The sequence below is a fragment of the Athene noctua genome, chromosome 8 (assembly GCF_965140245.1).
Source record: "Athene noctua chromosome 8, bAthNoc1.hap1.1, whole genome shotgun sequence".
In the NCBI taxonomy this organism is placed as follows: Eukaryota; Metazoa; Chordata; class Aves; order Strigiformes; family Strigidae; genus Athene; species Athene noctua.
The window spans coordinates 2,769,781-2,789,410 of NC_134044.1; the positions used below are offsets into that span (position 1 = coordinate 2,769,781).

The following is a 19,630-nucleotide window of genomic DNA, read 5'->3' on the forward strand; positions in this document are numbered from 1 at the left end:
CTTTTATCACCTACTTTGCTACAACAAAGCAACCACCTCTGTGAAGGCTACTGAAGATGACCTTCTTACTGCCTGCTCCTTGTTCACACTGGACAGGTAACTCATGGGTAACTGTCACCCTGCTGGGGCTCCCATCAAGCTCTGCTCCCCACTTCTCTCCTGCTCAACTCCTTCCCCAACACTAACCTGTCTCAACACTGTCTGCCCACTCCCACCCCTGTCCCATCCACCCTGCAGGTCTCTTCCTACTTCCTCTACATTCTAAATGCCCTTCTGGGGCTCGGGCCTGCTGCCATAAGGAAGCAAAATTCAAAATGTAAAAACTTACTGCTCTTGTGACAAGTGTGAGAACATTTAAGAGCCCTCTACTTGGCACTCAACACTCCCACCCTGACTCTGGTTTCATTAGTTTTACTGGCAAGAGCTGGAAGCCAGCCCTAGGTCTGCACAGTGTGGGGTTCAGGCTCTTACCAGGTCTGCTTCATGAGGATTTTGAAGCCATCTGGGCAGGTGGAAGGGACAGGAAGGTGCAGGCTGTTACTGCCCACTCCCCAAATGATGGCCGAAGAGTCCACATCCTTGTAGGGAATCTCTCCAGTAAGCAGCTCCCACAAAACTACCCCAAATGACCTGATGAAGAAATAAACCAGGATAAAAGCTTCTGTGTGAATTCAATTTAACAGAAACATCCGGAGCTTGAAGAAAAATACTGGTAAAACAGGGAAATAGGTGTGTCTGATCTGACATTGCAAGTAGGTGCAACAGTGTTTACATACTAGTTTTTAACCAAGAGTAGCTATTTCACACACCAGGTAACTTCTTCCTCTGTGCCAGCCCTGGATTGAAGACCAAACCACACTAGATTTCACCCACCCTTTCCTTTGTGAGATTTTAAAAACCCTGAAAGCACATTTTCTGTAGAGATTAAAGCTTATTCCTGTTAAATGAAAAGGAAAGTTAGCTTTTCTGAGATAGACTTTTGACTGTTCTTATTGGTAAGAACAGATCATCTACTGCTAGACAGACATAAGTTTCTTACAGAGACAACACAACAAAGGTTTTGTGGGGGGTTTTTAATATTTCATTTAACTTCTTTTTTTCCCCGAGTCAGAAGCTCCCTCTGCTGTTATTTGTACTCCTAGGTAAGAGTTTCACAGGTTTCAGACTGAGTGCTACAACTACTGCAACATAAAAATTAAGAAAAAACGCAACATGCGTAACTGTCAGTATCAAAAGCATGTGCACTCTCATCTGATATTTCTTTTGTGCTGAAGAAAGGAAGGCTAAAGAAGGAAAAAAATTAAGAGAACTCTGACTGGAAAAGAACCTCCTATTACAAGAACTGAAAGATAGAGGTAAGAAAACTCGCTTTGTTTCTCTTCCTTAGTGAAATGATCAGTAAGGATCAAAAATTTAATTTATAACAACAAACAGTTATTAGTCTTATTTACAATCTTCACCAACAAAACACCAAGGAAATATCAAACCAGTCAATACAGAGATAAATAAAATGCTGCTGAGAACCAACGCCACTCTTACTGCACATTGACAACAGGCTGAGATAGGAGGTGAGGTACAACCATCTCAATTTCAAACCCAGACATATCACTTTACGTGCATGCCCCATCCATCTGTGGGACACCAACCCTGCAAAGCTCGCCGGCAAGTCAAACTAGGTGATAAGTGAGAAGTGTGTTTCTGGCTTGTACTAGTATCAAGTTGTTTTTATTAAGTACAAAGGAACATCTAAGGGACAAACTGCCTGGGTCTGAACAACCATCAGTCAGGAAACAGAACTTCATGTGGAAAATGTTGCGCTTTCAAGGCCCATTGGCTTCAAATCAAAAGAAGCAGAATTTGAGCATTTTTTCCCTCAAAATTTTTTTCTGTGGGCTGCAGGAAAGCAAGGATCCAGGTAGTTGGACAAACTACCAGGAAACCCCATCTGATTTCAGCTTTGTTATGATTAAGAACTGACAAAGGATTTTCAAGACTCCTGATAAGATTATAGATTTTTTTTTTTTAGCATGCTGTTAAAGATGAGAGAGTGCATACGTATAAGCAGCTTAGGAACTGTTCTCATTTGTTGTCAGTATTCATGAACATAGCTTTTACTCATCTTGGGGGAGGAATGGATGTCAATGAGGAGTTTGAGCAATCACCACTGCAGCAGACTCAAGAGGAACTTGCACCAAAGACAATTCTAGGTTTGCACCAAAGAGCAACACCTCTAAGTCACTGAGGAAAGGCATAAAGGAGTGTCCACAGTCATCTCAGCAGAGCTAGCAGCTGGTTTTTACTGGACCTGATGCTCCATACAATATTCCTGACCCTAAGCCACTCTGAAGGTGAAAATCCAGCACCAATCCTCCTCACAAACCTGTGATTCAAAGGGAAAAGCTCAGAAGACAAATGGTGAGTGTATTTTCTTTCCAAAACAACTCAAGAGTTTCTCCTAGAAGAGCTGGCTATGCATATGGCCTGCTACATCCACACAAAATGAACATGCAAAACACTGGGCACAAGAAGAGCCGTATATTACAAGACCTTCGCTTTCCCTGCAGGAAATCTTGACTTAAAGTCATGACCCATCTCCAAGCTGAATCACCACCAGCAGCAGGCTGCTGTCTGACTCCACTCGCGCTCTGAACCACCTGTGGCTTTGACCTGCAGCTTCATGCTGCCTGAGGAAGGTGACAGCATTTAAAGCTGAAAAAACTGCAAGAAGGAAAAGTCATCTTGGCTGTAAAGCAGGGAGAAGGGCATTTGTCCTGGCTACTGACATTTAATATGCAGAAATAACAAGGCAGGAAGAGATGCGATTCCCTTCAAGACCCTGAAACCTGTGGAGAGGCATCCCAAAGGAGATTCAAGGCTGAGTCCTCTCAAGCATTTTTAACAGCACAAAGATCTGAACTTTCCCTTGTGTTGCTTTGGACACAGAGTACCTTTCACATGGGGTGGTAACAGGTGTTCAAAACTCTTATAATGTATCCTGGTTTCCCCCTCTTGGATCCGGGGTTAGATTCACTGGACTATAATCCCGTGGCTGTACACGTAATGATCAAGCCTAGTATGCAGAAAGAAGCAAAAGGTGCTCAGACCCTTCAAACTAGCAGAGTAGAGGCCTCCCTACAGTTCAGGCATGGGCCTGAAGAGGGTAGAAAGCAAGGAAAAATACCCTGGCTGCAAACATTGCTGAGGGGGGCCTGAGCATTAGGAACGGAAGAAAGCTCTGGCCTGAATAATGACACAGGGAAGAACAGTTGCATTTAATTACTCCAACACACAGACAGTCTACAGTATGTCTCATTAAATACCTTCAGATCTCAACACACACGTATGTCATTTATTTTTCCATTATAGCCCATGGTTCAGTAACAAAGTTTAGGGCACTGACAATGGGAAAAGGAATAGTCCACCACAGAACAAACTAACCCCATGCCTAGAAAGGGATGAGTGCTCACTATGTAAAGTGTTGGGAAACCAAGTGGCTAAACAGAACGTGAAGATACTTAAAAATTAATACTACTCACCAGATATCCACCTTTTCAGAGACGGGCTCATTGCGTATCACCTCGGGGGCCATCCAAGCCACAGTTCCCGCAAAAGACATTTTGGTACTTTTGTCACTGAGTTCTTTAGATGTACCAAAATCTGAAATTTTTACTGCATCTGTGTGTGTAACTAAAACACTGGAGAAATAAAAAAAAAAAAAAAAAAGGAAAGAAATCAGAATTCTGCAATTTTTCTTGTGCCACAACAGCCACTGGGAATAAATCCTTTCTTAATCAACACTGACAGTTGATGAGGCCATGCTGTTCATTCACAGTTGTAGTACAAGTGAAAAAGATTATCCATCTTCACCAATGAAAGCACTCACTTTCTTTTAGGTGGTTGCATTTTGTGTTTCAAATGTATTTCTAAATACGACAAATCAAAAATCAATCTCGATAAAACTGCAAATTACCAAGTCACTGAAGATTCACCATGTCTGCGGACGTTTCAACATTTTAGTAAAACTGTATCTTAAACTGAGCTGTAAACTATCTAAAAGTATTATCTTTACTCACTGTCACAGTCATGTCACAGGCTAAAGAAGTGATAAACATCTAGGGAATAAGAATATAAGCAGCCAGATAGCTTTAGTCAGAAAGCAACAGAGAAATGAGAAAGATGCATTCCATAAACCCGGGAAATAACAAAATAACAAATAAGAAGGAAAAAAAAACAAACAGAAGGCAACAGAATATCTCACTTTGAAAAAGGACCAGACACCATGAAATCATTAGAAATATTTCCTGACTGCTATTTATCATGTAAGATACTGGTAAAATTTCCAGTCTTGTTAAATTGCAGCACAGGAGGGGAGTGCCGACAAGCGTCATTAGTTTCACTCTCATTAGTTTTGAGTCAACGTGGAAAAAAAATTATGTGGCTTCTGACCTAACATTAAACTATTCCTCGAGAAAAAAAAAAAAAGGGGGGGGGAATGTTTAAGTAACTAGAGACTCACTTTGGTGACTTGAGGTCTCGATGGATGATTTTGTGAAGGTGCAGATAATTCATCCCACTTGCAATCCCCGTGGACCAATCCACAAGCAGCCGAGGGGTGACTTTCCGCCCTGCTCGCAGGACTTCGTAGAGCTGTCCGTGTGCACAGTACTCCATGATAATACAGTAGCATGGGGCTTGAGTGCAAACTCCCCTGTCAAAGAAAACACACAGCTAGTGAAGAGTAGCAGAGTCCCAGACCAACTCTCAAACTGGCAATCAAGGGGCAGGAAAGTTAACTTATTTATTCTGCCTGGGCAAGGCTCTGCTAACAGGTCTCCTTCCTGAACAGGAGGGAATGTTTCCTGCATGCTTTGGACAGAAGGAACCTCATTTGGGACAGGGGTGGGTTTCCTTCAACCTCCACACCTGCAGATTTGTGGGGTTCACAGCAAGTGTTTTGTAAGCCTGCAAGCAAAGTGCAGCACTGGGTGAGAATGGTGTCCATAGCTTTGCTTTCACAAGAATGTGTGACAATTTGAGAGGAAGGATGACCACCCATTTTGTCCTACAGACAGCTTAGTTCCTGGATTTTAAAAACTTGGCCAGGGTAAATAAGCGAATGGCTCTTCCCTGAACAAAGGTATGTTTCTAACAAGTTTCACAACCTACTTGAACGCAATGATGTTAGGATGTTTGAGTTTCCGCAAGTGCTTGATATCCGTTTCGTTCTGATCTCTCACTTTCTTGATGGCCACCTCCTCCGCCCGGAATTTGCCCAGGAAAACAGCTCCCTGCGCACCGCTGCCCAGCCACTGCAGCTCCGAGATCTCCTCAAACGGGACCTCCCAGGTATCTAGGCACAGGTAAGCCAAGGGGATAACCATAAAAGATCAAGACCACAAAAACATTCTCCTCTAAGATCACACCAGGACAGCACCTGGCATCTGCCTTACTACATCTCAAAGTGGACTTTTCTAGAGGTAGGAGATGGCACGTTCTCCCGGTACAGGCACAGCTGAGGCACACGCAGCACATGCTCAGCCCCAGTATCCCTTTCCTCCAGCTTCTCTCCCCCATCACAGCCTGTTCCTTTCCATCCTCCCAGCTGTTCTTTCAACAGAGCTCACCACCACTGCTAGTCACTCAGGTGAGCTGCTTCGACTTCACAGCTGCTTTGCAGGCAGCAGTTTAAGATAGCAGGGACACTGGATTGGCAATTTAGGGAGGAGGTCCTCTCTTTTATGAGAGATACCGTCATCAGTGATGGTATCTCTCATAAAGTACATGACTCCATTGAAAAGCATAGATGAGAAAAAACATTTAACATTGACAACTGACAAAAAGAAAAAATAATTTGGTGATTTTTCTCCCTGAAACAGGGCAAAAATAGGAAATAAAAGGGAAAGTCGGGGGTGGCAGGTTGTAAAACAGAGACCAGCAACCACTCAGCACAAAGCACATTAACTACCACCACCAGGTTCAGAAACAGGTCTTTCCCACAACAATGTTGCGTATATCAGTGTCAAATAGAAAAAAGAATATTAAGGGATTCCTCCTCAACCGCATGGATCTTGTAGGGATACTGCCAGAGTGGTCTAGTAGCACTGTATAAACTGTTTCAAGACAGTTGTACCCATGAGAACACAAAGCTTTGCTGTTTGCGAGTCACCTTGAAATTGCCTTAACAACCCACAAACAGCAAGATGAAAGGCAGGCAGTAATTTATTTACTGTAACTCAATAAATTCATAATTTAGAGAACAAATTATTTAGCAGCAAAACCAACAAGTAACCCACTGATTGCTGAAATAAAAGAAAGTCGCACCTGTATAGATCCCTATTTCAGATCACTACAAAGACGTGTCTTCATTCATCCAGTCTCCAAGCCATTGGGGTGTTCCCAGGCCTGCAACTGGGATTATGCAAAAGTGTTCATTTTAGATATTGTCGCCACTGATGGGAAACTTACACACCCAAACTGTCTCTGGACTGATCCTGATTCAAATCTCTCCCTTAAATCATCCCTGCTGGACATCTCCTGCCAAACGCCTGCTCTCCAGGCATGGCCAAGGCAAGCCAGCTCCCATCTGGAGCCAGACCCCAGCGCTTGTCCTGCTCACTGAACTAGAAAAAAAACCAACACCACATTGTTAATCTACAGCAAAAATTTTCTTCGACTTGGCAGGGCAAAGTTCAGCTCTCAGCACATGTTTCTGTTCCAGACACAAGTCTGGTTTTCATACTGATATATCCACTTGCAACCTTACATTGTACGAAAATATTAAGACAAAGCATGCAGCTCTCAACTGAAATGCATAACTAAGCAACTCCAGTAACCGTGGATTGCCACAGATATTCCTTATCCTCAGTTTTCAAGAGCTGCCATGACACTGTGAAGGTGATATTGACTGACAGCAAGCGTATCCTTTGGTACTGAATGCCTGTCTGTGTAAGAAACTGATGCATGAAGCATGCTGTGACTGCTATCTTGACCACAGGACATTCAAGTATTTTAAAATAATAAGCGTTTTTCTTCACTAAACAACTTCAGCAATTTTTTGTCACAATACTTTAACTGGTATTTAATTCTTTACGCATTTAAACATTAAAAGACAGTTCTTTAAATAAGGAAAATAAAACAAGGAAATTCATAAATAAATTGAGAAGATCTGTATTTCTATTGAATTCACATATGCATTGCTTCTGAAAGAAGGTGGCAAATACAGTTGATTTTTGTTTGTTGACAAACAGTAGTTTTACATGGCCAACACAAACTATTCTGTTGTACTGAAATAGATGCTTCTTTACATGTGAGAAGACTGCCTTTCCTGTACAAGGCATGCAACACTGTCATTTATTTACCTAAAGCACCCAAAGTTTGTGAGCAGTAATGGGTAACTATACTGCTCTCACCTAGGAGCCCTAATTTGCTCTTAATAGTACCTATTAACCTTCACAATGGCAAAGGCAGAAAGAGATTGTGAGCAAAGTAAGCAAAAGTTCATGCGCTTCCTCCTGCAAAATCATCTCATTTTTATTTGGGAAGACATATCCTTTCCCATATCCCACTTGTACCCTGACCACCAAGGGCATGAGTCAGGGAAGAGGTTTCAGTGTAGCCATAATCAGTGAAACATCCTACATCTCTGGGAATTTCAGGAACAAAGAGCCAAACCTTATGCAACATTTAATGCAACAATAAGACAAAAATTAAAACAAACACCTTTCAGTGTAGAGAAGCATGTTATTACATTTCAAGACAGCCAGCATCAGCAATTCGTTTGGCTTCCATAACACATCAAGCACTGAAATTCTTTGCAAAGGAAGTGATGCTGGTGGAGAAAAGCACTGGACTACGTTCAATTGAAAGCCAGGATTTGTTAGCATTAGCAGTGCAAACCTGTAATTTTTACCACAACCCAAATCTACCGATTAAAAAAATACATCTAAATTACCCTGTGTATGTGCTCCCTGCCGCTCCCTGGGACCACCCTCAAGGACAAGAGGCTGACAAGGGGCAGTATTACAAAGTCAACCTTCTCAGTTCTGCAGAGGGGCAATGGGCAAGGCTGGGAGAGAGAGGACTCAACGCACTGCCAGCTGAATACAGCTGAAAGTTGAGAACTTGCACATCACCCAAACAGCAGGTTATCAAGCTCTCCCCACTGCCTGTATAGATCCATCCTGAACACCCCACAAAACCCTGAACTACGGCTGTTCCAGCTACGGCACATCTACACAACAGGTACAATGAGAAACGCAGCATGCAAGAGGTGATGCAGAGACCTCTGTCATCTCAATCAACTGCTTGAATCAGAAAAGGACTTGCATAAACCAGCTGCAAGAACTTGGGTGTGTGACTAACCACAGTTAAGCCAAAGTGCCTGTCCAGAAGAGAAACACCTCAGATGATCAGCAGGGTGGATAGGAAACACATTTGGACATGCCAAGCAAGACTCGACTGTACTGCCAGTCTTCTTCAAAAAGTCCATTAAACATTGCTTGACTAAACATCCTTTGACATTGCTCAGACTTCAGGGCTTGCTACCACTCTCCTAGCACTACCCCCTCCTCCAGCAGAAGAGAGACAAGGATATCTAGTACCAGGATGGAGCAGTTTTTATTCCAGACTCTTCTGGGCCTAGAGAAACCTGTGGGATCCTTCCCCTAAATAAATTAAAGTGTAATAGCAGCAAGAATTACGCAAGGGCTTGTGTTTCTAAGGTGATTAAGAACCATTTGAGTAGAATGATGGGAATCTGTTTCCCATGGGGAAGAAATGAAGGAGCAGCCTGAGCCATTGAGTCAATCTATTTGAAGCAAATTTTTGCCGTTCACCAGCGCTGGCTGCTCACCAGCATTGGCATTATGACAAGAAGCATCTCTGGTTTACAAAAAAAACCCCACGAACACAAGCACGCTTCATAAAGCACCTTGCTCTCCAGGTTTACACAAAAATGCACACAATGACAGTAAACGTGTAACTTGTGAGAAGGAAGGGGAAAGCAACTCCTGAAGACAGGTTCTTAATCCAAAGGAAATGGCTCAGAACTCCACTAAATCTGTAGAAAACACAGGTCTTAATATAAAGTGCTAAAGTCCCAACAAATCCAAATTAAATAACTGGTAGACACAAATTAAAGAACTAAGTATATCTCCCTGAAAGCATTCACCAACAGCCTTTAGAAGTCAGAGTAAACAACTGGAAAAACAAAGTCAGGAGTTACTTTATGGGTCAAACTCAAAATACTTAAACCTCAGATAATCAACTGGCAGCCCCTGAGCAACACATCAGCAATGTCTCCCTGCAGGAATGATTATTCACCAAGCAGGTAGAGCATTTAATTGGCATTGCTTAGTCAACCAGCAGACCAACCTGCAGCAACTTCCAGCTGACCAAAGCTCGCCCAGCATGGGTCCTCAAGGGAAGCACAGAACACTCCTCTTGATGACCATCTCAGATGTTGAGAAGGAAACTCAAGGAATAATTCCAATAACAAGACAATGTGGAATCACGTAAAAGTTGTTCTTATCTTTTCCCCCATTCACCAACTGATGAGCCAAGCCTTTACAGGCAATACGTACTCAAGTATCATACGTTTGCAAAGGGCACGAAACCTATTTATATTTTACTGCTTGCAACCACAACACTACCACCATGTCCTAGAGTCTGGGCCTGCAGGAGATCCAAACCAGGCAAGCAGGGACACTGGTGAGCTGCAAAAAGTACCAGGAAGCATCTGCAGGTAACATCAAGTCCCCCATGGCTGCAGGTCCAAACTGGACTCCTACCCCAGTTGTTGATGCAGCCCAACACAAAGGATTGCTCCTGGATAAGGCTTAAAGTAGTTGTTTCATGAAGATGGGGGGAAAAAAAAAAAATCACCTGCACAGATCTGTGGCACCAGACCAAAGCTGTAAATAAGCTTCCAGGGGAACAAAAGGCCACCACAAGCCTCCCTCCAGTGCTTAAAAAGCCAGAGACATTTCCTCGGCCTGTCTTCTCCAAACACACTTGCACAAACACAAACCTTGCATCCTCTGTGCTCTTGCTAAAAGACAGCAAAAATAAAAGCAATTGCATACATCAGTTACTAAACTGCTGGCTTGTATGTAGCTGATGAAACACACACAAAGCAGATTTTCTGGTGGCAAGAAGCAAGAATGAGATCATCTAGAAGACAGAACGTGAATATTCTGACAAAATACTCAAGCTTTAGCACAGAAGCAGTTTAAAAAGGTTTATCCTCGGGTAATAGAAGCGTACTATTACCATCAGAGATCTGTCCAACTGATCAGCTTCAGAGGAAAAAAAAAAAAAAATCTTTTCACTCCCATTTATGACAGTGAAGACGTTGAAGATGCAGCTAAACCACGCAGGCCACATACAGCACACAGCAATTAATACTCAGCCATACCACATCTGTAGCCATTTCAAAAGTGCCCTTTTAGGAAGGGTCTAATGCTAACAGCAAACTGCAAAACATCCATGAACCTATGGCTCCAAACATGCTCAATGCACTAACAGCAAGATAAATTCTGTGCATACAAAGAGGAGCTCTGCATGCACCCCCCCCAACACAACAACACTCTCAGCTGCTCATTTTCATTAGTTAGCACTTCAATCTTTTTTATTAGTGACTTTCATACAAAAGAAAGTGTCCCCAGTGGGCCATCAAAGCACATATTAAACTGTGGTCTCCAACACATCTGCTGCCTCAATTATAGGTGAAATACAATCCCTTCACCTCGCAGGTAGCTCTCCTGACGCCACCCATCTGAGCTTACAGGCACAGGCGAGCACCAGACGGCTCAGCAGCTCTCAGTGATGAGAGAAGTCTGACCTGGTGAGGCAGCGCTGGTATGGGATACAATTGCTGGAAGCAGACGATGTAAACTCTGCATCTGTGTCCTTTCCTTGGAAAGTCTCTTCCAAAACTCACCACATCTAACTCCACATATTGTGCAATCACCCCTATAGCGTTAATTTCCCAAGGAACTTTCAGTCACCTGTTTTATTTACAGACCCAACCACGTGTGACACACCAAGTTTACACCATGCAGACAAAACTCAGAGCCAACTTTGCCAAAGGATTTTCAAACCAAGCAAACTCTTGCTGAGCACACAGGTCTGATAGACAAGAGGCTGCTGCTTGGGTGGCACCTGCCATTCCACAATGCAGTGGTGGATTTCCCCATTCAGAGTTGTGAACTGGAAAAGATTGACTCTAGGAAGGAGGAGTAAGTTTATTTCAGGGCAGATTCATCCAACATGTTATTTAACAGCTCTGTTCCCTCATATTAGGAACCGTTCCCCAACTCAACTCTGGGATTTAGACATGAACCACTCAGATGGGTTTTCTGACCACATATTTTATAATTTGTCTATGCCAGAAAACCATTTGATTAATACTGAGTCATGATCAAGCAATACAGGAGACTTCTACCCCACGGTACAATACAGTGGCCAGGCTGTTCCCATTTTCGATAAGCCTCAACCATTTCAGCTCCTTAATTCTAATGACAGATTGTTCTTTTCCCATCTGCCACTTCCCTCCCCCTGTACTAGGGGAGAAATTAAGACAATAAAGGCAGAGCATACTCTGCTCTTCAGCTTTCAGGAACCCCTAAAGATAGATGTACACAACTGACTGGGACATTACTTATTCCCAAACCACATATATTTTTATATATATGTGTATTTATACTCACACACACTCTTCTAAATTTTTACATCTAAATGAAAAGTATAAACATTAAAGGACATATGTCTGGAAAGATAAGTACCAAATGGTATTTTAAAAAGTAAAATTACTCCTGAATAAAAAGACATAAAAGTTCATGTAATGCATGCACAGAAATGCAATCCCTCTGCTATTTGGTGGTGAACTTTGCAAAGACAGCCTTCACAAACACAGGAGTAAAAATGCCTCTGTCAGTGTCTTTCACCTGGCATAATTAAAATACCTATGCATATGTTTTTCATCTGGCATGAAAAAACTGCAGAAATTAAGCAGTTGGTACAACCCCTGTGCTCAACACAAATACTCGGTTCAGATTCAAATGCTGTCACAGCGGCCTAAGGCATGGGTCAGAACAGGCAATTGTTTTTGACTCCATCATGAGCTGCCTTTGCTACAAATGACAGCTGTTGCCTGTACAGTGCAGGATCTCTCCTTGCAAACCCATAACAGGGCTGCACAAGACAAAAATGGTCACACGGAAAGCTGGGAAAAAGCCCTGGGCTGCTTTCCTCACCTTCACACATTCCCCCAGAAGCAATAAAGGTTTGTTTCCCTACTTACCTTGCTGTTGCAGTTTGTAGTCTGTGGAGTACGCCTTGCCTATGATGTTCCACACGGGCCTCAGACAACCAAAAAGTCCCTCAAGAAACCCTCCACTCCCACTGCCTGATCTGTTGAATTGGACTTTAACATCATCCGCTCCACTGTTGCCCTCTCCATCCATAGTGTTCCTGTTGCCCTGAGGAATGGCTGTTTCAGATTCATCCTGCTCTCGCAGCTGCAGCACGCTGTTCTCAAATTGGTCCCTAGAGTCCTCGCTGATGCTGGTCAGCACTGCTGCAGTGACCGGGCTGCTCATGTTTTCAATGAGGTCTGCTTGCAGCAAGCCCTTCTCACGCACATCTTCTACGAGTTCGGGGGACGGGTGGTTTCCAGTAGGTGCATGTTCATCATGTAACCTACTAAAGTCTTTATCTTCACAGAAAGCTTTGCCAATTGAGTTTGGAGAGGAAGACAAGTTCAGGCGCTCCTGAGTACTGGCCATGATGCTGTGAGTGTGCATCAAGGAGATGGTCCAAGTTGGTACTTAGAGAATTAGTACAACACAATTCAGATGTGACACATGGACCCAGTACCTGAAATGAAAGGAAAAAGAACAACTTTCAAATTTTTATTTATGTATTTTCACTACGTGCACTTTCACAGAGGCAAGCTGATAATTAACTAGACATTCCAGACAACCACTGATACTTAGTAAATAATTACTGCCCTAAGAGCAGCAAATAAATTATTCCAACAGAAACTCCACTCACACAGTACTCTCAGTAACCTACTGCAGGAATTGCCTGGTAAACAAACACCACAAGTTTTAGACAAAAGCCTAAAGGTCAAAACCATGAAAGACTCTTTGCAGCAAAGAGATGTTTCTTTATGGTTACTATAGCGTTTATCAGATTGAAACTGACCCCCAGGTGTTTCCCAGCTCAGGTATGGTTTGAGCCCAGTCACTGTTTCTGTGTCTGGCACAGCCCACAAGCTCAGAGTATCTCTGCAAATCCTTGAAACAAGGCATTGGAGAAACAAAGCACAGCGATACAGGTGGCCTGAATCCACCCAGGGATGGTTTGTAGCTTCTCCCTCGGAGCTGCACCTAGTTATGACCATCCTGGTCCTTTAATCCTTTCAAGTTCAATGCAGCAAGACATGTTACATTCTCTAACCATGCACGTCACCTTCATAAGCAACTAACAGAGAGAGCTTCACGGGAGCAGTACCCTCCTCTCTGAAGAGGGTATACTCTCCTTCTGCAAGCCTGAAGAGCATCTCCTCCCACTGCTCTCTGCTTTCTCTCTGCTGAAGTTCCTAGTAGGTTGCATATAAAATCAGAGCTGGTGTCCCTTTTAAAAAGTTCCCCCATCTCTTGCTACGTGCTCCACTGCAAGATCCTTTTTCCACAACCCAGCGTAGTGTCACCTTTCTCCAGAGCCAGGCTGACAGCTGGAGCTTGCCCTGCAATAGCTGCCCCACTGCCAAAGCACTTTCAGGGTAGAATCGCTTCCAAAACAAGAGTCCCAAACTGCACCAGAAATACTTAAGCGCATTCAGCTTGTAACACAGAACAAAGCCTGATTTTAAATTCCACATGAAGTTGGAGTCAGGGGAATGGCATTAACAGAAACTATTTTGTGAAAAAGTAAGATCAGTTACACTAGGTGCAAAGTCCCGGGCTCTGCAAACAGCCACTGAAAGGAAGAAAGAGATGGCCAGGTAGCACACAGCCAATCGACAGGGAACAGCTCAGTCCCAGAACTTCTCAAGATGAGGTCATTACAGAGCTGAGAGATAAGGCCTTCAGCCTGGTGTATGAAAAGCTCATGCCCTGGGCTTCAGCCCCTCTCCAACAGCAGAAGCAGCAAATGGGAACAGCCAGGAGCCTGTTTTACATTTCTGTATTTCTGCCTGATCACGTGGGGTGTGCATAAAAGCTTTATTAGAAGAACATTATTTAGGTTGTGAACTTCATCCTTTAAAAGAAAGCAAAAGAGAAAGTGAGGCAAAAATTGCAGCACAGTCCATACTAGTAAAGAAGCTGAATTAGACAAGCTCAGGAGGGAGTTACTCCTGACCTGTGACCAGTTTACAATGACTGATTCCCCAGCATGGGAAACTGTAGGGTAACTCTAGTAGTACAGTTACCACTAGAAGTTGTTATATGATCACAGATTTTGTTGTCAATATAAAGAAGAAGAGGGAAAAGTTTCAGAGCTGAGCAAAATTCCAGAAAAATACTAAAACAACTCCAATTCAAGATTCCTGGGCACTGCCCCTGTTCATTTCCAAAAGTCTGAGACACACAAGTGATTCTTTAAACAAAAGCAAAGTGTGACCAGTGTTCCTACAGAGAAATCTGCTTTTCATAACACAGGATATTAAGCAATGTAAATAAAACATCAGTCAGTTTTCCCGGCAAGAAACCCTAGAGTAAAAGCCAAAGCAAAAATGTGAGGTAACAGCGTCCCAAAGTATCTCAAACTTCAACAATGGGAAGTGCGTTAAGGATTAAATCAGACTTGGAGGATAAAATTGTTGCTGTTATGTAACTCAGAGTACACTAGCATAGTTTACGAATTTGCTTTTACCTTCCTGTGTAGTTTTCTGACTTTGGAATGCTTGATTGTGTAGATTTAACAAAGAACAGCTTTTCCTGTACACATTTCATATCTTCCTCATTTCTAAATGGATTATGAGCATCATATATGACACTTTTCCTCCCCATGCATTTATCCATATTTCCTGTGACATTAAGCCTCTCTCATCCTGCGGTTGAAGCACCACAACATATATATACATTTTGCTGCTAACAGCTACTAGACCACCCTGACCCTCAGTTCAATCCTACTCTGGTACTCTTTGCCCTGGAGACACCTGCAGCCTCCCACCACAATCAGGGCTCAATACAGCAGACAGTGCGAGTGTACACAGAGGATCCCTTTTTTTGATCTCAAAAAAAGGTGAAGTTCTGGCAAGTTGCATGCATTTTCTGTGCTGTATAGTAGGCTGACAACAGAATCACAGGCCTATTGGCTGCAAATGACCCCAGGAAGTTAATCAGGTCCAGCTTCCCTCCTACCTGGAAGGCTATCGCAACATACCTTGGCCGTGACTACAACCACCCAGCCAAGAACAAACCCCAGATTCAGGAATATCAGGTCTGTCTTAGCAGATCAAATTGCCTTCTCCAAGACTTAGATATTTCAAATTAAAAAAGCCTTAAAGCACAGTGCCCTGCCATCTTATATGCTTCATAGGGAGAGGAGGCATGCAAAAGTTAGAAAATTATTTTCAAACTGGCATGATATAGCCTTATCTAGGTACTTAAATAAGCAGCCTGATTTTTCAGAGGTATAGTGAACTCACTGTTTTGAAAGCATGAGATGGCAGCATTTATTTTAAAGCAACTTCATATCAAGCCAATTTGAAGTGGTCCAGATACATTGGTGGGGGGGTAGAAGGCAGTTTCTTGCCACAATGCATCAATGCTGACTTGTTGGGGAAATTATTTTTTTAAATTATATTACAGTAAAATCTGAAATGTGCAACCTCTTGCCTTAGCAAAATTTGATTTAACACAAATTAGGTTGTCTCCGACCTTGCCATCTCTTCAAACAAGGGATGAAGAGCATTTTTCAAGCTTTATCGTCACGCTTCCCCTACTCTTTTGGTCAGAGTACCAAAGATACAGCTGAGATTGTTCATGTTGAACTCTTCCCAATAAAATCAATTTTTAAGTTTCATTCAATGCAAACAAAGACATTTTCTGGAAAATTTAAAGTTGCATTACATATAGACTATTTGCCATTTGGGATGTTATGATCTGTATGTGCCTCCTTAACTTTTCCAGTGAAGAGCATAGTCAAGCAGGGTTCTGTTTCTATCTTGAAGACTGCTACAGCAGAAGTATCACTAAGTCAAAAGCTGAAAGCTCTGTGTGTGTAGGAGGACTGTGTGCATATTTAAGATACTCAGATTTCATGAAGTGCTGCTGCAAAAGCAGACTTCAAGGCAGACCCTCTGATATGAACTATTTTGATGAGTTCACGCACTCTGAAGCTAACAGATTTATTTCACATCTATAAGGAAATTTGAGGCTCGGTGTAATCTTGCATGATCACAACTGCTTGTAATGATTCCATTTCCAGGCAAAATCCCACCATGCCCAGATAAAAAGAGCACAAAGTGCATTTCTTCCAGGAAGAGTGAAACTGCACCTCAACACATCAGACAGTCTGAACTGCAGTTTAAAACTATTAGAAAACAGTTTACCCGAACCAGCACCAGCCAGAGCAGGTGAATCAGTTACCACAAGGCATGTTCTCACTTTGCCTGATACTGTGTCTGCTCCTGGAAACATCTGCCCTAGTAAGTGTCCTCATGCACACACAGAGCAACCAAATCACACAGCTGCCTACAGAAGCCCAATATTTATGAGTGTGTTAAAGCAATGATCAGGTTTGAAGACATGACAGAGTTAAACAAATGCCTTGCACAGACCATAAGGGAAGTCTCTCCTTTGAAGAGCTGTGCTAAAAATAGAGTAGCAAATCACAATTCCAGATACAGCACCCAAACAAAATGTTAATATGCTGTAAAGGTTGCATAAGTACAAAGCGGTCACCACTCAGTTTCCTAACAGCACAGATGCCTGGTAATAGTAAGTTAGTTTCCTTGAAGCACTATTTTCTGTATTACCCAGTCAAGCATATTCTATGCTTCTACTTCCAATATACAAAGGAAATAAAAGCAACTATCTGATCTGTGCTTAAGGGGTGAAAAAGAGCAGCTGGCAGAAACTAGCCGGTGGATACATAGCAAATATCAGGGAGAGAAGCGATTCCTGTGCATACCACTACTCACATTCAAGCCCTCAAGTTCCTTTGCTTTTTCCTGGTGCTCACTGTGATTTCCTTCTGGCTACACTAGGTACACCAAGGTAACTACACCGATCTGTGTAATAATGTCCTGGCTTGGGATAATACTTTAAAATGATCTAGAATCTCATAAAAATGCAAAAAGCATGCTTATAAAGTACAGTTATCTTGGTACACATATCCTGCAGCTGAGTTCTCCTGCCCCTTGTGATTATCTCTCAATTTCTACACTGAATTTTTACAACAGGTTGATACACCCTCCTCTCCCATCTCTTGACCTTCCACGCTGTACAACTTCAGCACAGGAAAGCACTGTGAATTGCTGAGTTGGCAAGTACCAGAGCCATGGCTGTAACTTCTGGTCTTTGGGTTTTGAAAATCAAGCGATTTTATTACAAAGAATTCCAACAAACTTTTTTTTCTTCCTGGTCTCCTGGTGAAGAAAATGCTGTATGAGTAAATCAGACATTTCTCTTATGATGCACTTTTATGGTTTGACATTACTTGGAATATATGCTTGTGTTTTGCATAGTTGTTTTGAATAGAAATTGTAATCGAAGACTTATTAATAGAGAATAAGTTACACATCATCAAAATGTAACTTCTTTGTTTTCAGGTTTTTTTGTCTTGGGTTGATTTTTTTTAAGTGACATTATTCAGAGGAAGGAATTGCAAACAAACATATCCTGAAGTTTCACCCAGAATTGCTCTGTCTTCCTTTACTTTCTCCAGGTTAAAAAAAAAAAAAAAAAAAAAAAAAAAAAGCAGCTCTATTTTGTCCAGTTATTGAAAAAGAAACTACAATGTTAAGCTAACCATATTAACTCGGTACAGTCTAGCCCACGTTATGGGCAAATCTTTAAGCTAACTATGGAGTAGCCCCAGGCAAAAACTTGGGGATTTTTTAAGCAATCAATCTCTTTCAAGACACACTGCTCCTTCAAGGAAGCATGTTTCTTCCACATCACAACATACATCCCATCTCACATATACATGAATGCTCAGCCACAATCCAGACTTATTAGAAATGAATTATGTTTTGACAATGTCATAATTTTAATATTTAAAAATAAAGCAGTTGAAAATTCTTCATCTGATGCACTCGGAGATTTTTTGTCACTGCAACAGCTGTGAATACATTTATGCATGTACCCTGTCCTGGTTTTGGCTGGGACAGAGTTAATTTTCTTCCTAGTAGCTGGTACAGTGCTTTGCTTTGGATTTAATATGAGAATATTGTTGATAACACACTGATGTGTTAGTTGTTGCTAAGTAGCAATTACCCTAAGTTAAGGATTTTTCAGTTTCCCATGTTCTGTAGTGAGTGGGTGCACAAGAAGCTGTGAGGGAGCATGGCCGGGTCAGCTGATCCAAACTAGCCAAAGAGCTATTCCATACCATAGGACGTTATGGCCACTATACGAACAGAGGAGTTGGCCAGGAGGAGCTGATCACTGCTCGGGCGTTGGCCAGCAGGTGGTAAGCAACCACACTATGCATCACTCATCTTTTCTTGGGTTTTATTTTTCTCTTTCTCTTCTTGCTATATTTATTTTCATTACTATTATTATTATCATCATATTTTATTTGGGTCATTAAGCTGTTCTTATCTCAACCCACGAGTTTTACTCTTTTCTTTCAATTCACCTCCCCCATCTCTCTGCACGGGAGAGGAGTGATTGAGCAGCTGTGTGGTGCTCAGCTGCTAGCTGGGGTTAAACCATGACAACCCTGACCTACTCTACAAGAAAACGGGAGACTTATCTGGGAAAACTCAAGCGTTGTAACACTGGCTTTTTTGTGCTTTACACTGTTCTTTCTGGTTGTCATATCAACACTACACTACTTCTATACCTCATGAAAAATACTGACAGGAATATATACTCTTAATTCCTTTCTCCAGTAAATATTTGGATGCCACCTCAACATAAAACAACTAACTTTTGCAGATACCACAATCATCACCTGAGCTATGTGGTAGCAATTGCTGAGGGTTCACAACTATTATGTTCATGCCAAAATGTTAACAGAATATTTTAACATAACCATGGGCATTAAGACCACAGATATGTAATTATGCTGTATGCAGCTATGTCCATATTATCCCAACAGAAGTTTAAACTCATGTGTCTGCTGATTTAAGTTAGCCTTTATTCAATATATTCACTCTACCCTAAAACAGGGATGTGTCATTTTTGGCAAAAGTGATTTTACAGTTGTAATGTGCTTTTGCCTGTTGCTGTATCAGTGAGAAAGAGAACTCTGTCTAGCTTTCTGGTCTGAACCCTTTCTGACCATGACAAAAATAGTATGGTGTACCAGCCAAGAAATATTCATAATGGCTGAATTCAAGCTCTGTGCACAAAGCCAGCTGGAGGTTTGCTATGCACCTTATATATTCCAACTAAGCCTGTCAAGAGTAGACTAAGTGGCACTTAGACTACAGCATAAGAAGCAACCA

At 42.1% G+C, this 19,630-nt stretch overlaps 1 protein-coding gene across 1 annotated transcript in view; it reads right to left on the reverse strand.

Moving 5' to 3' along the window:
- Positions 1 to 19,630, reverse strand: part of MAP3K13 (mitogen-activated protein kinase kinase kinase 13) — an 81,915-nt gene that overhangs the window by 16,286 nt on the left and 45,999 nt on the right. Inside the window, exons 5-9 of the mRNA XM_074912790.1 lie at positions 12,302 to 12,876; positions 5,167 to 5,350; positions 4,517 to 4,708; positions 3,537 to 3,695; positions 472 to 630 (exon numbers count right to left, since the gene is read on the reverse strand). Of these exons, the coding sequence (XP_074768891.1) occupies positions 472 to 630; positions 3,537 to 3,695; positions 4,517 to 4,708; positions 5,167 to 5,350; positions 12,302 to 12,803 (1,196 nt within the window). The 5' untranslated portion in view covers positions 12,804 to 12,876. The remainder of the gene's footprint in view (positions 1 to 471; positions 631 to 3,536; positions 3,696 to 4,516; positions 4,709 to 5,166; positions 5,351 to 12,301; positions 12,877 to 19,630) is intronic.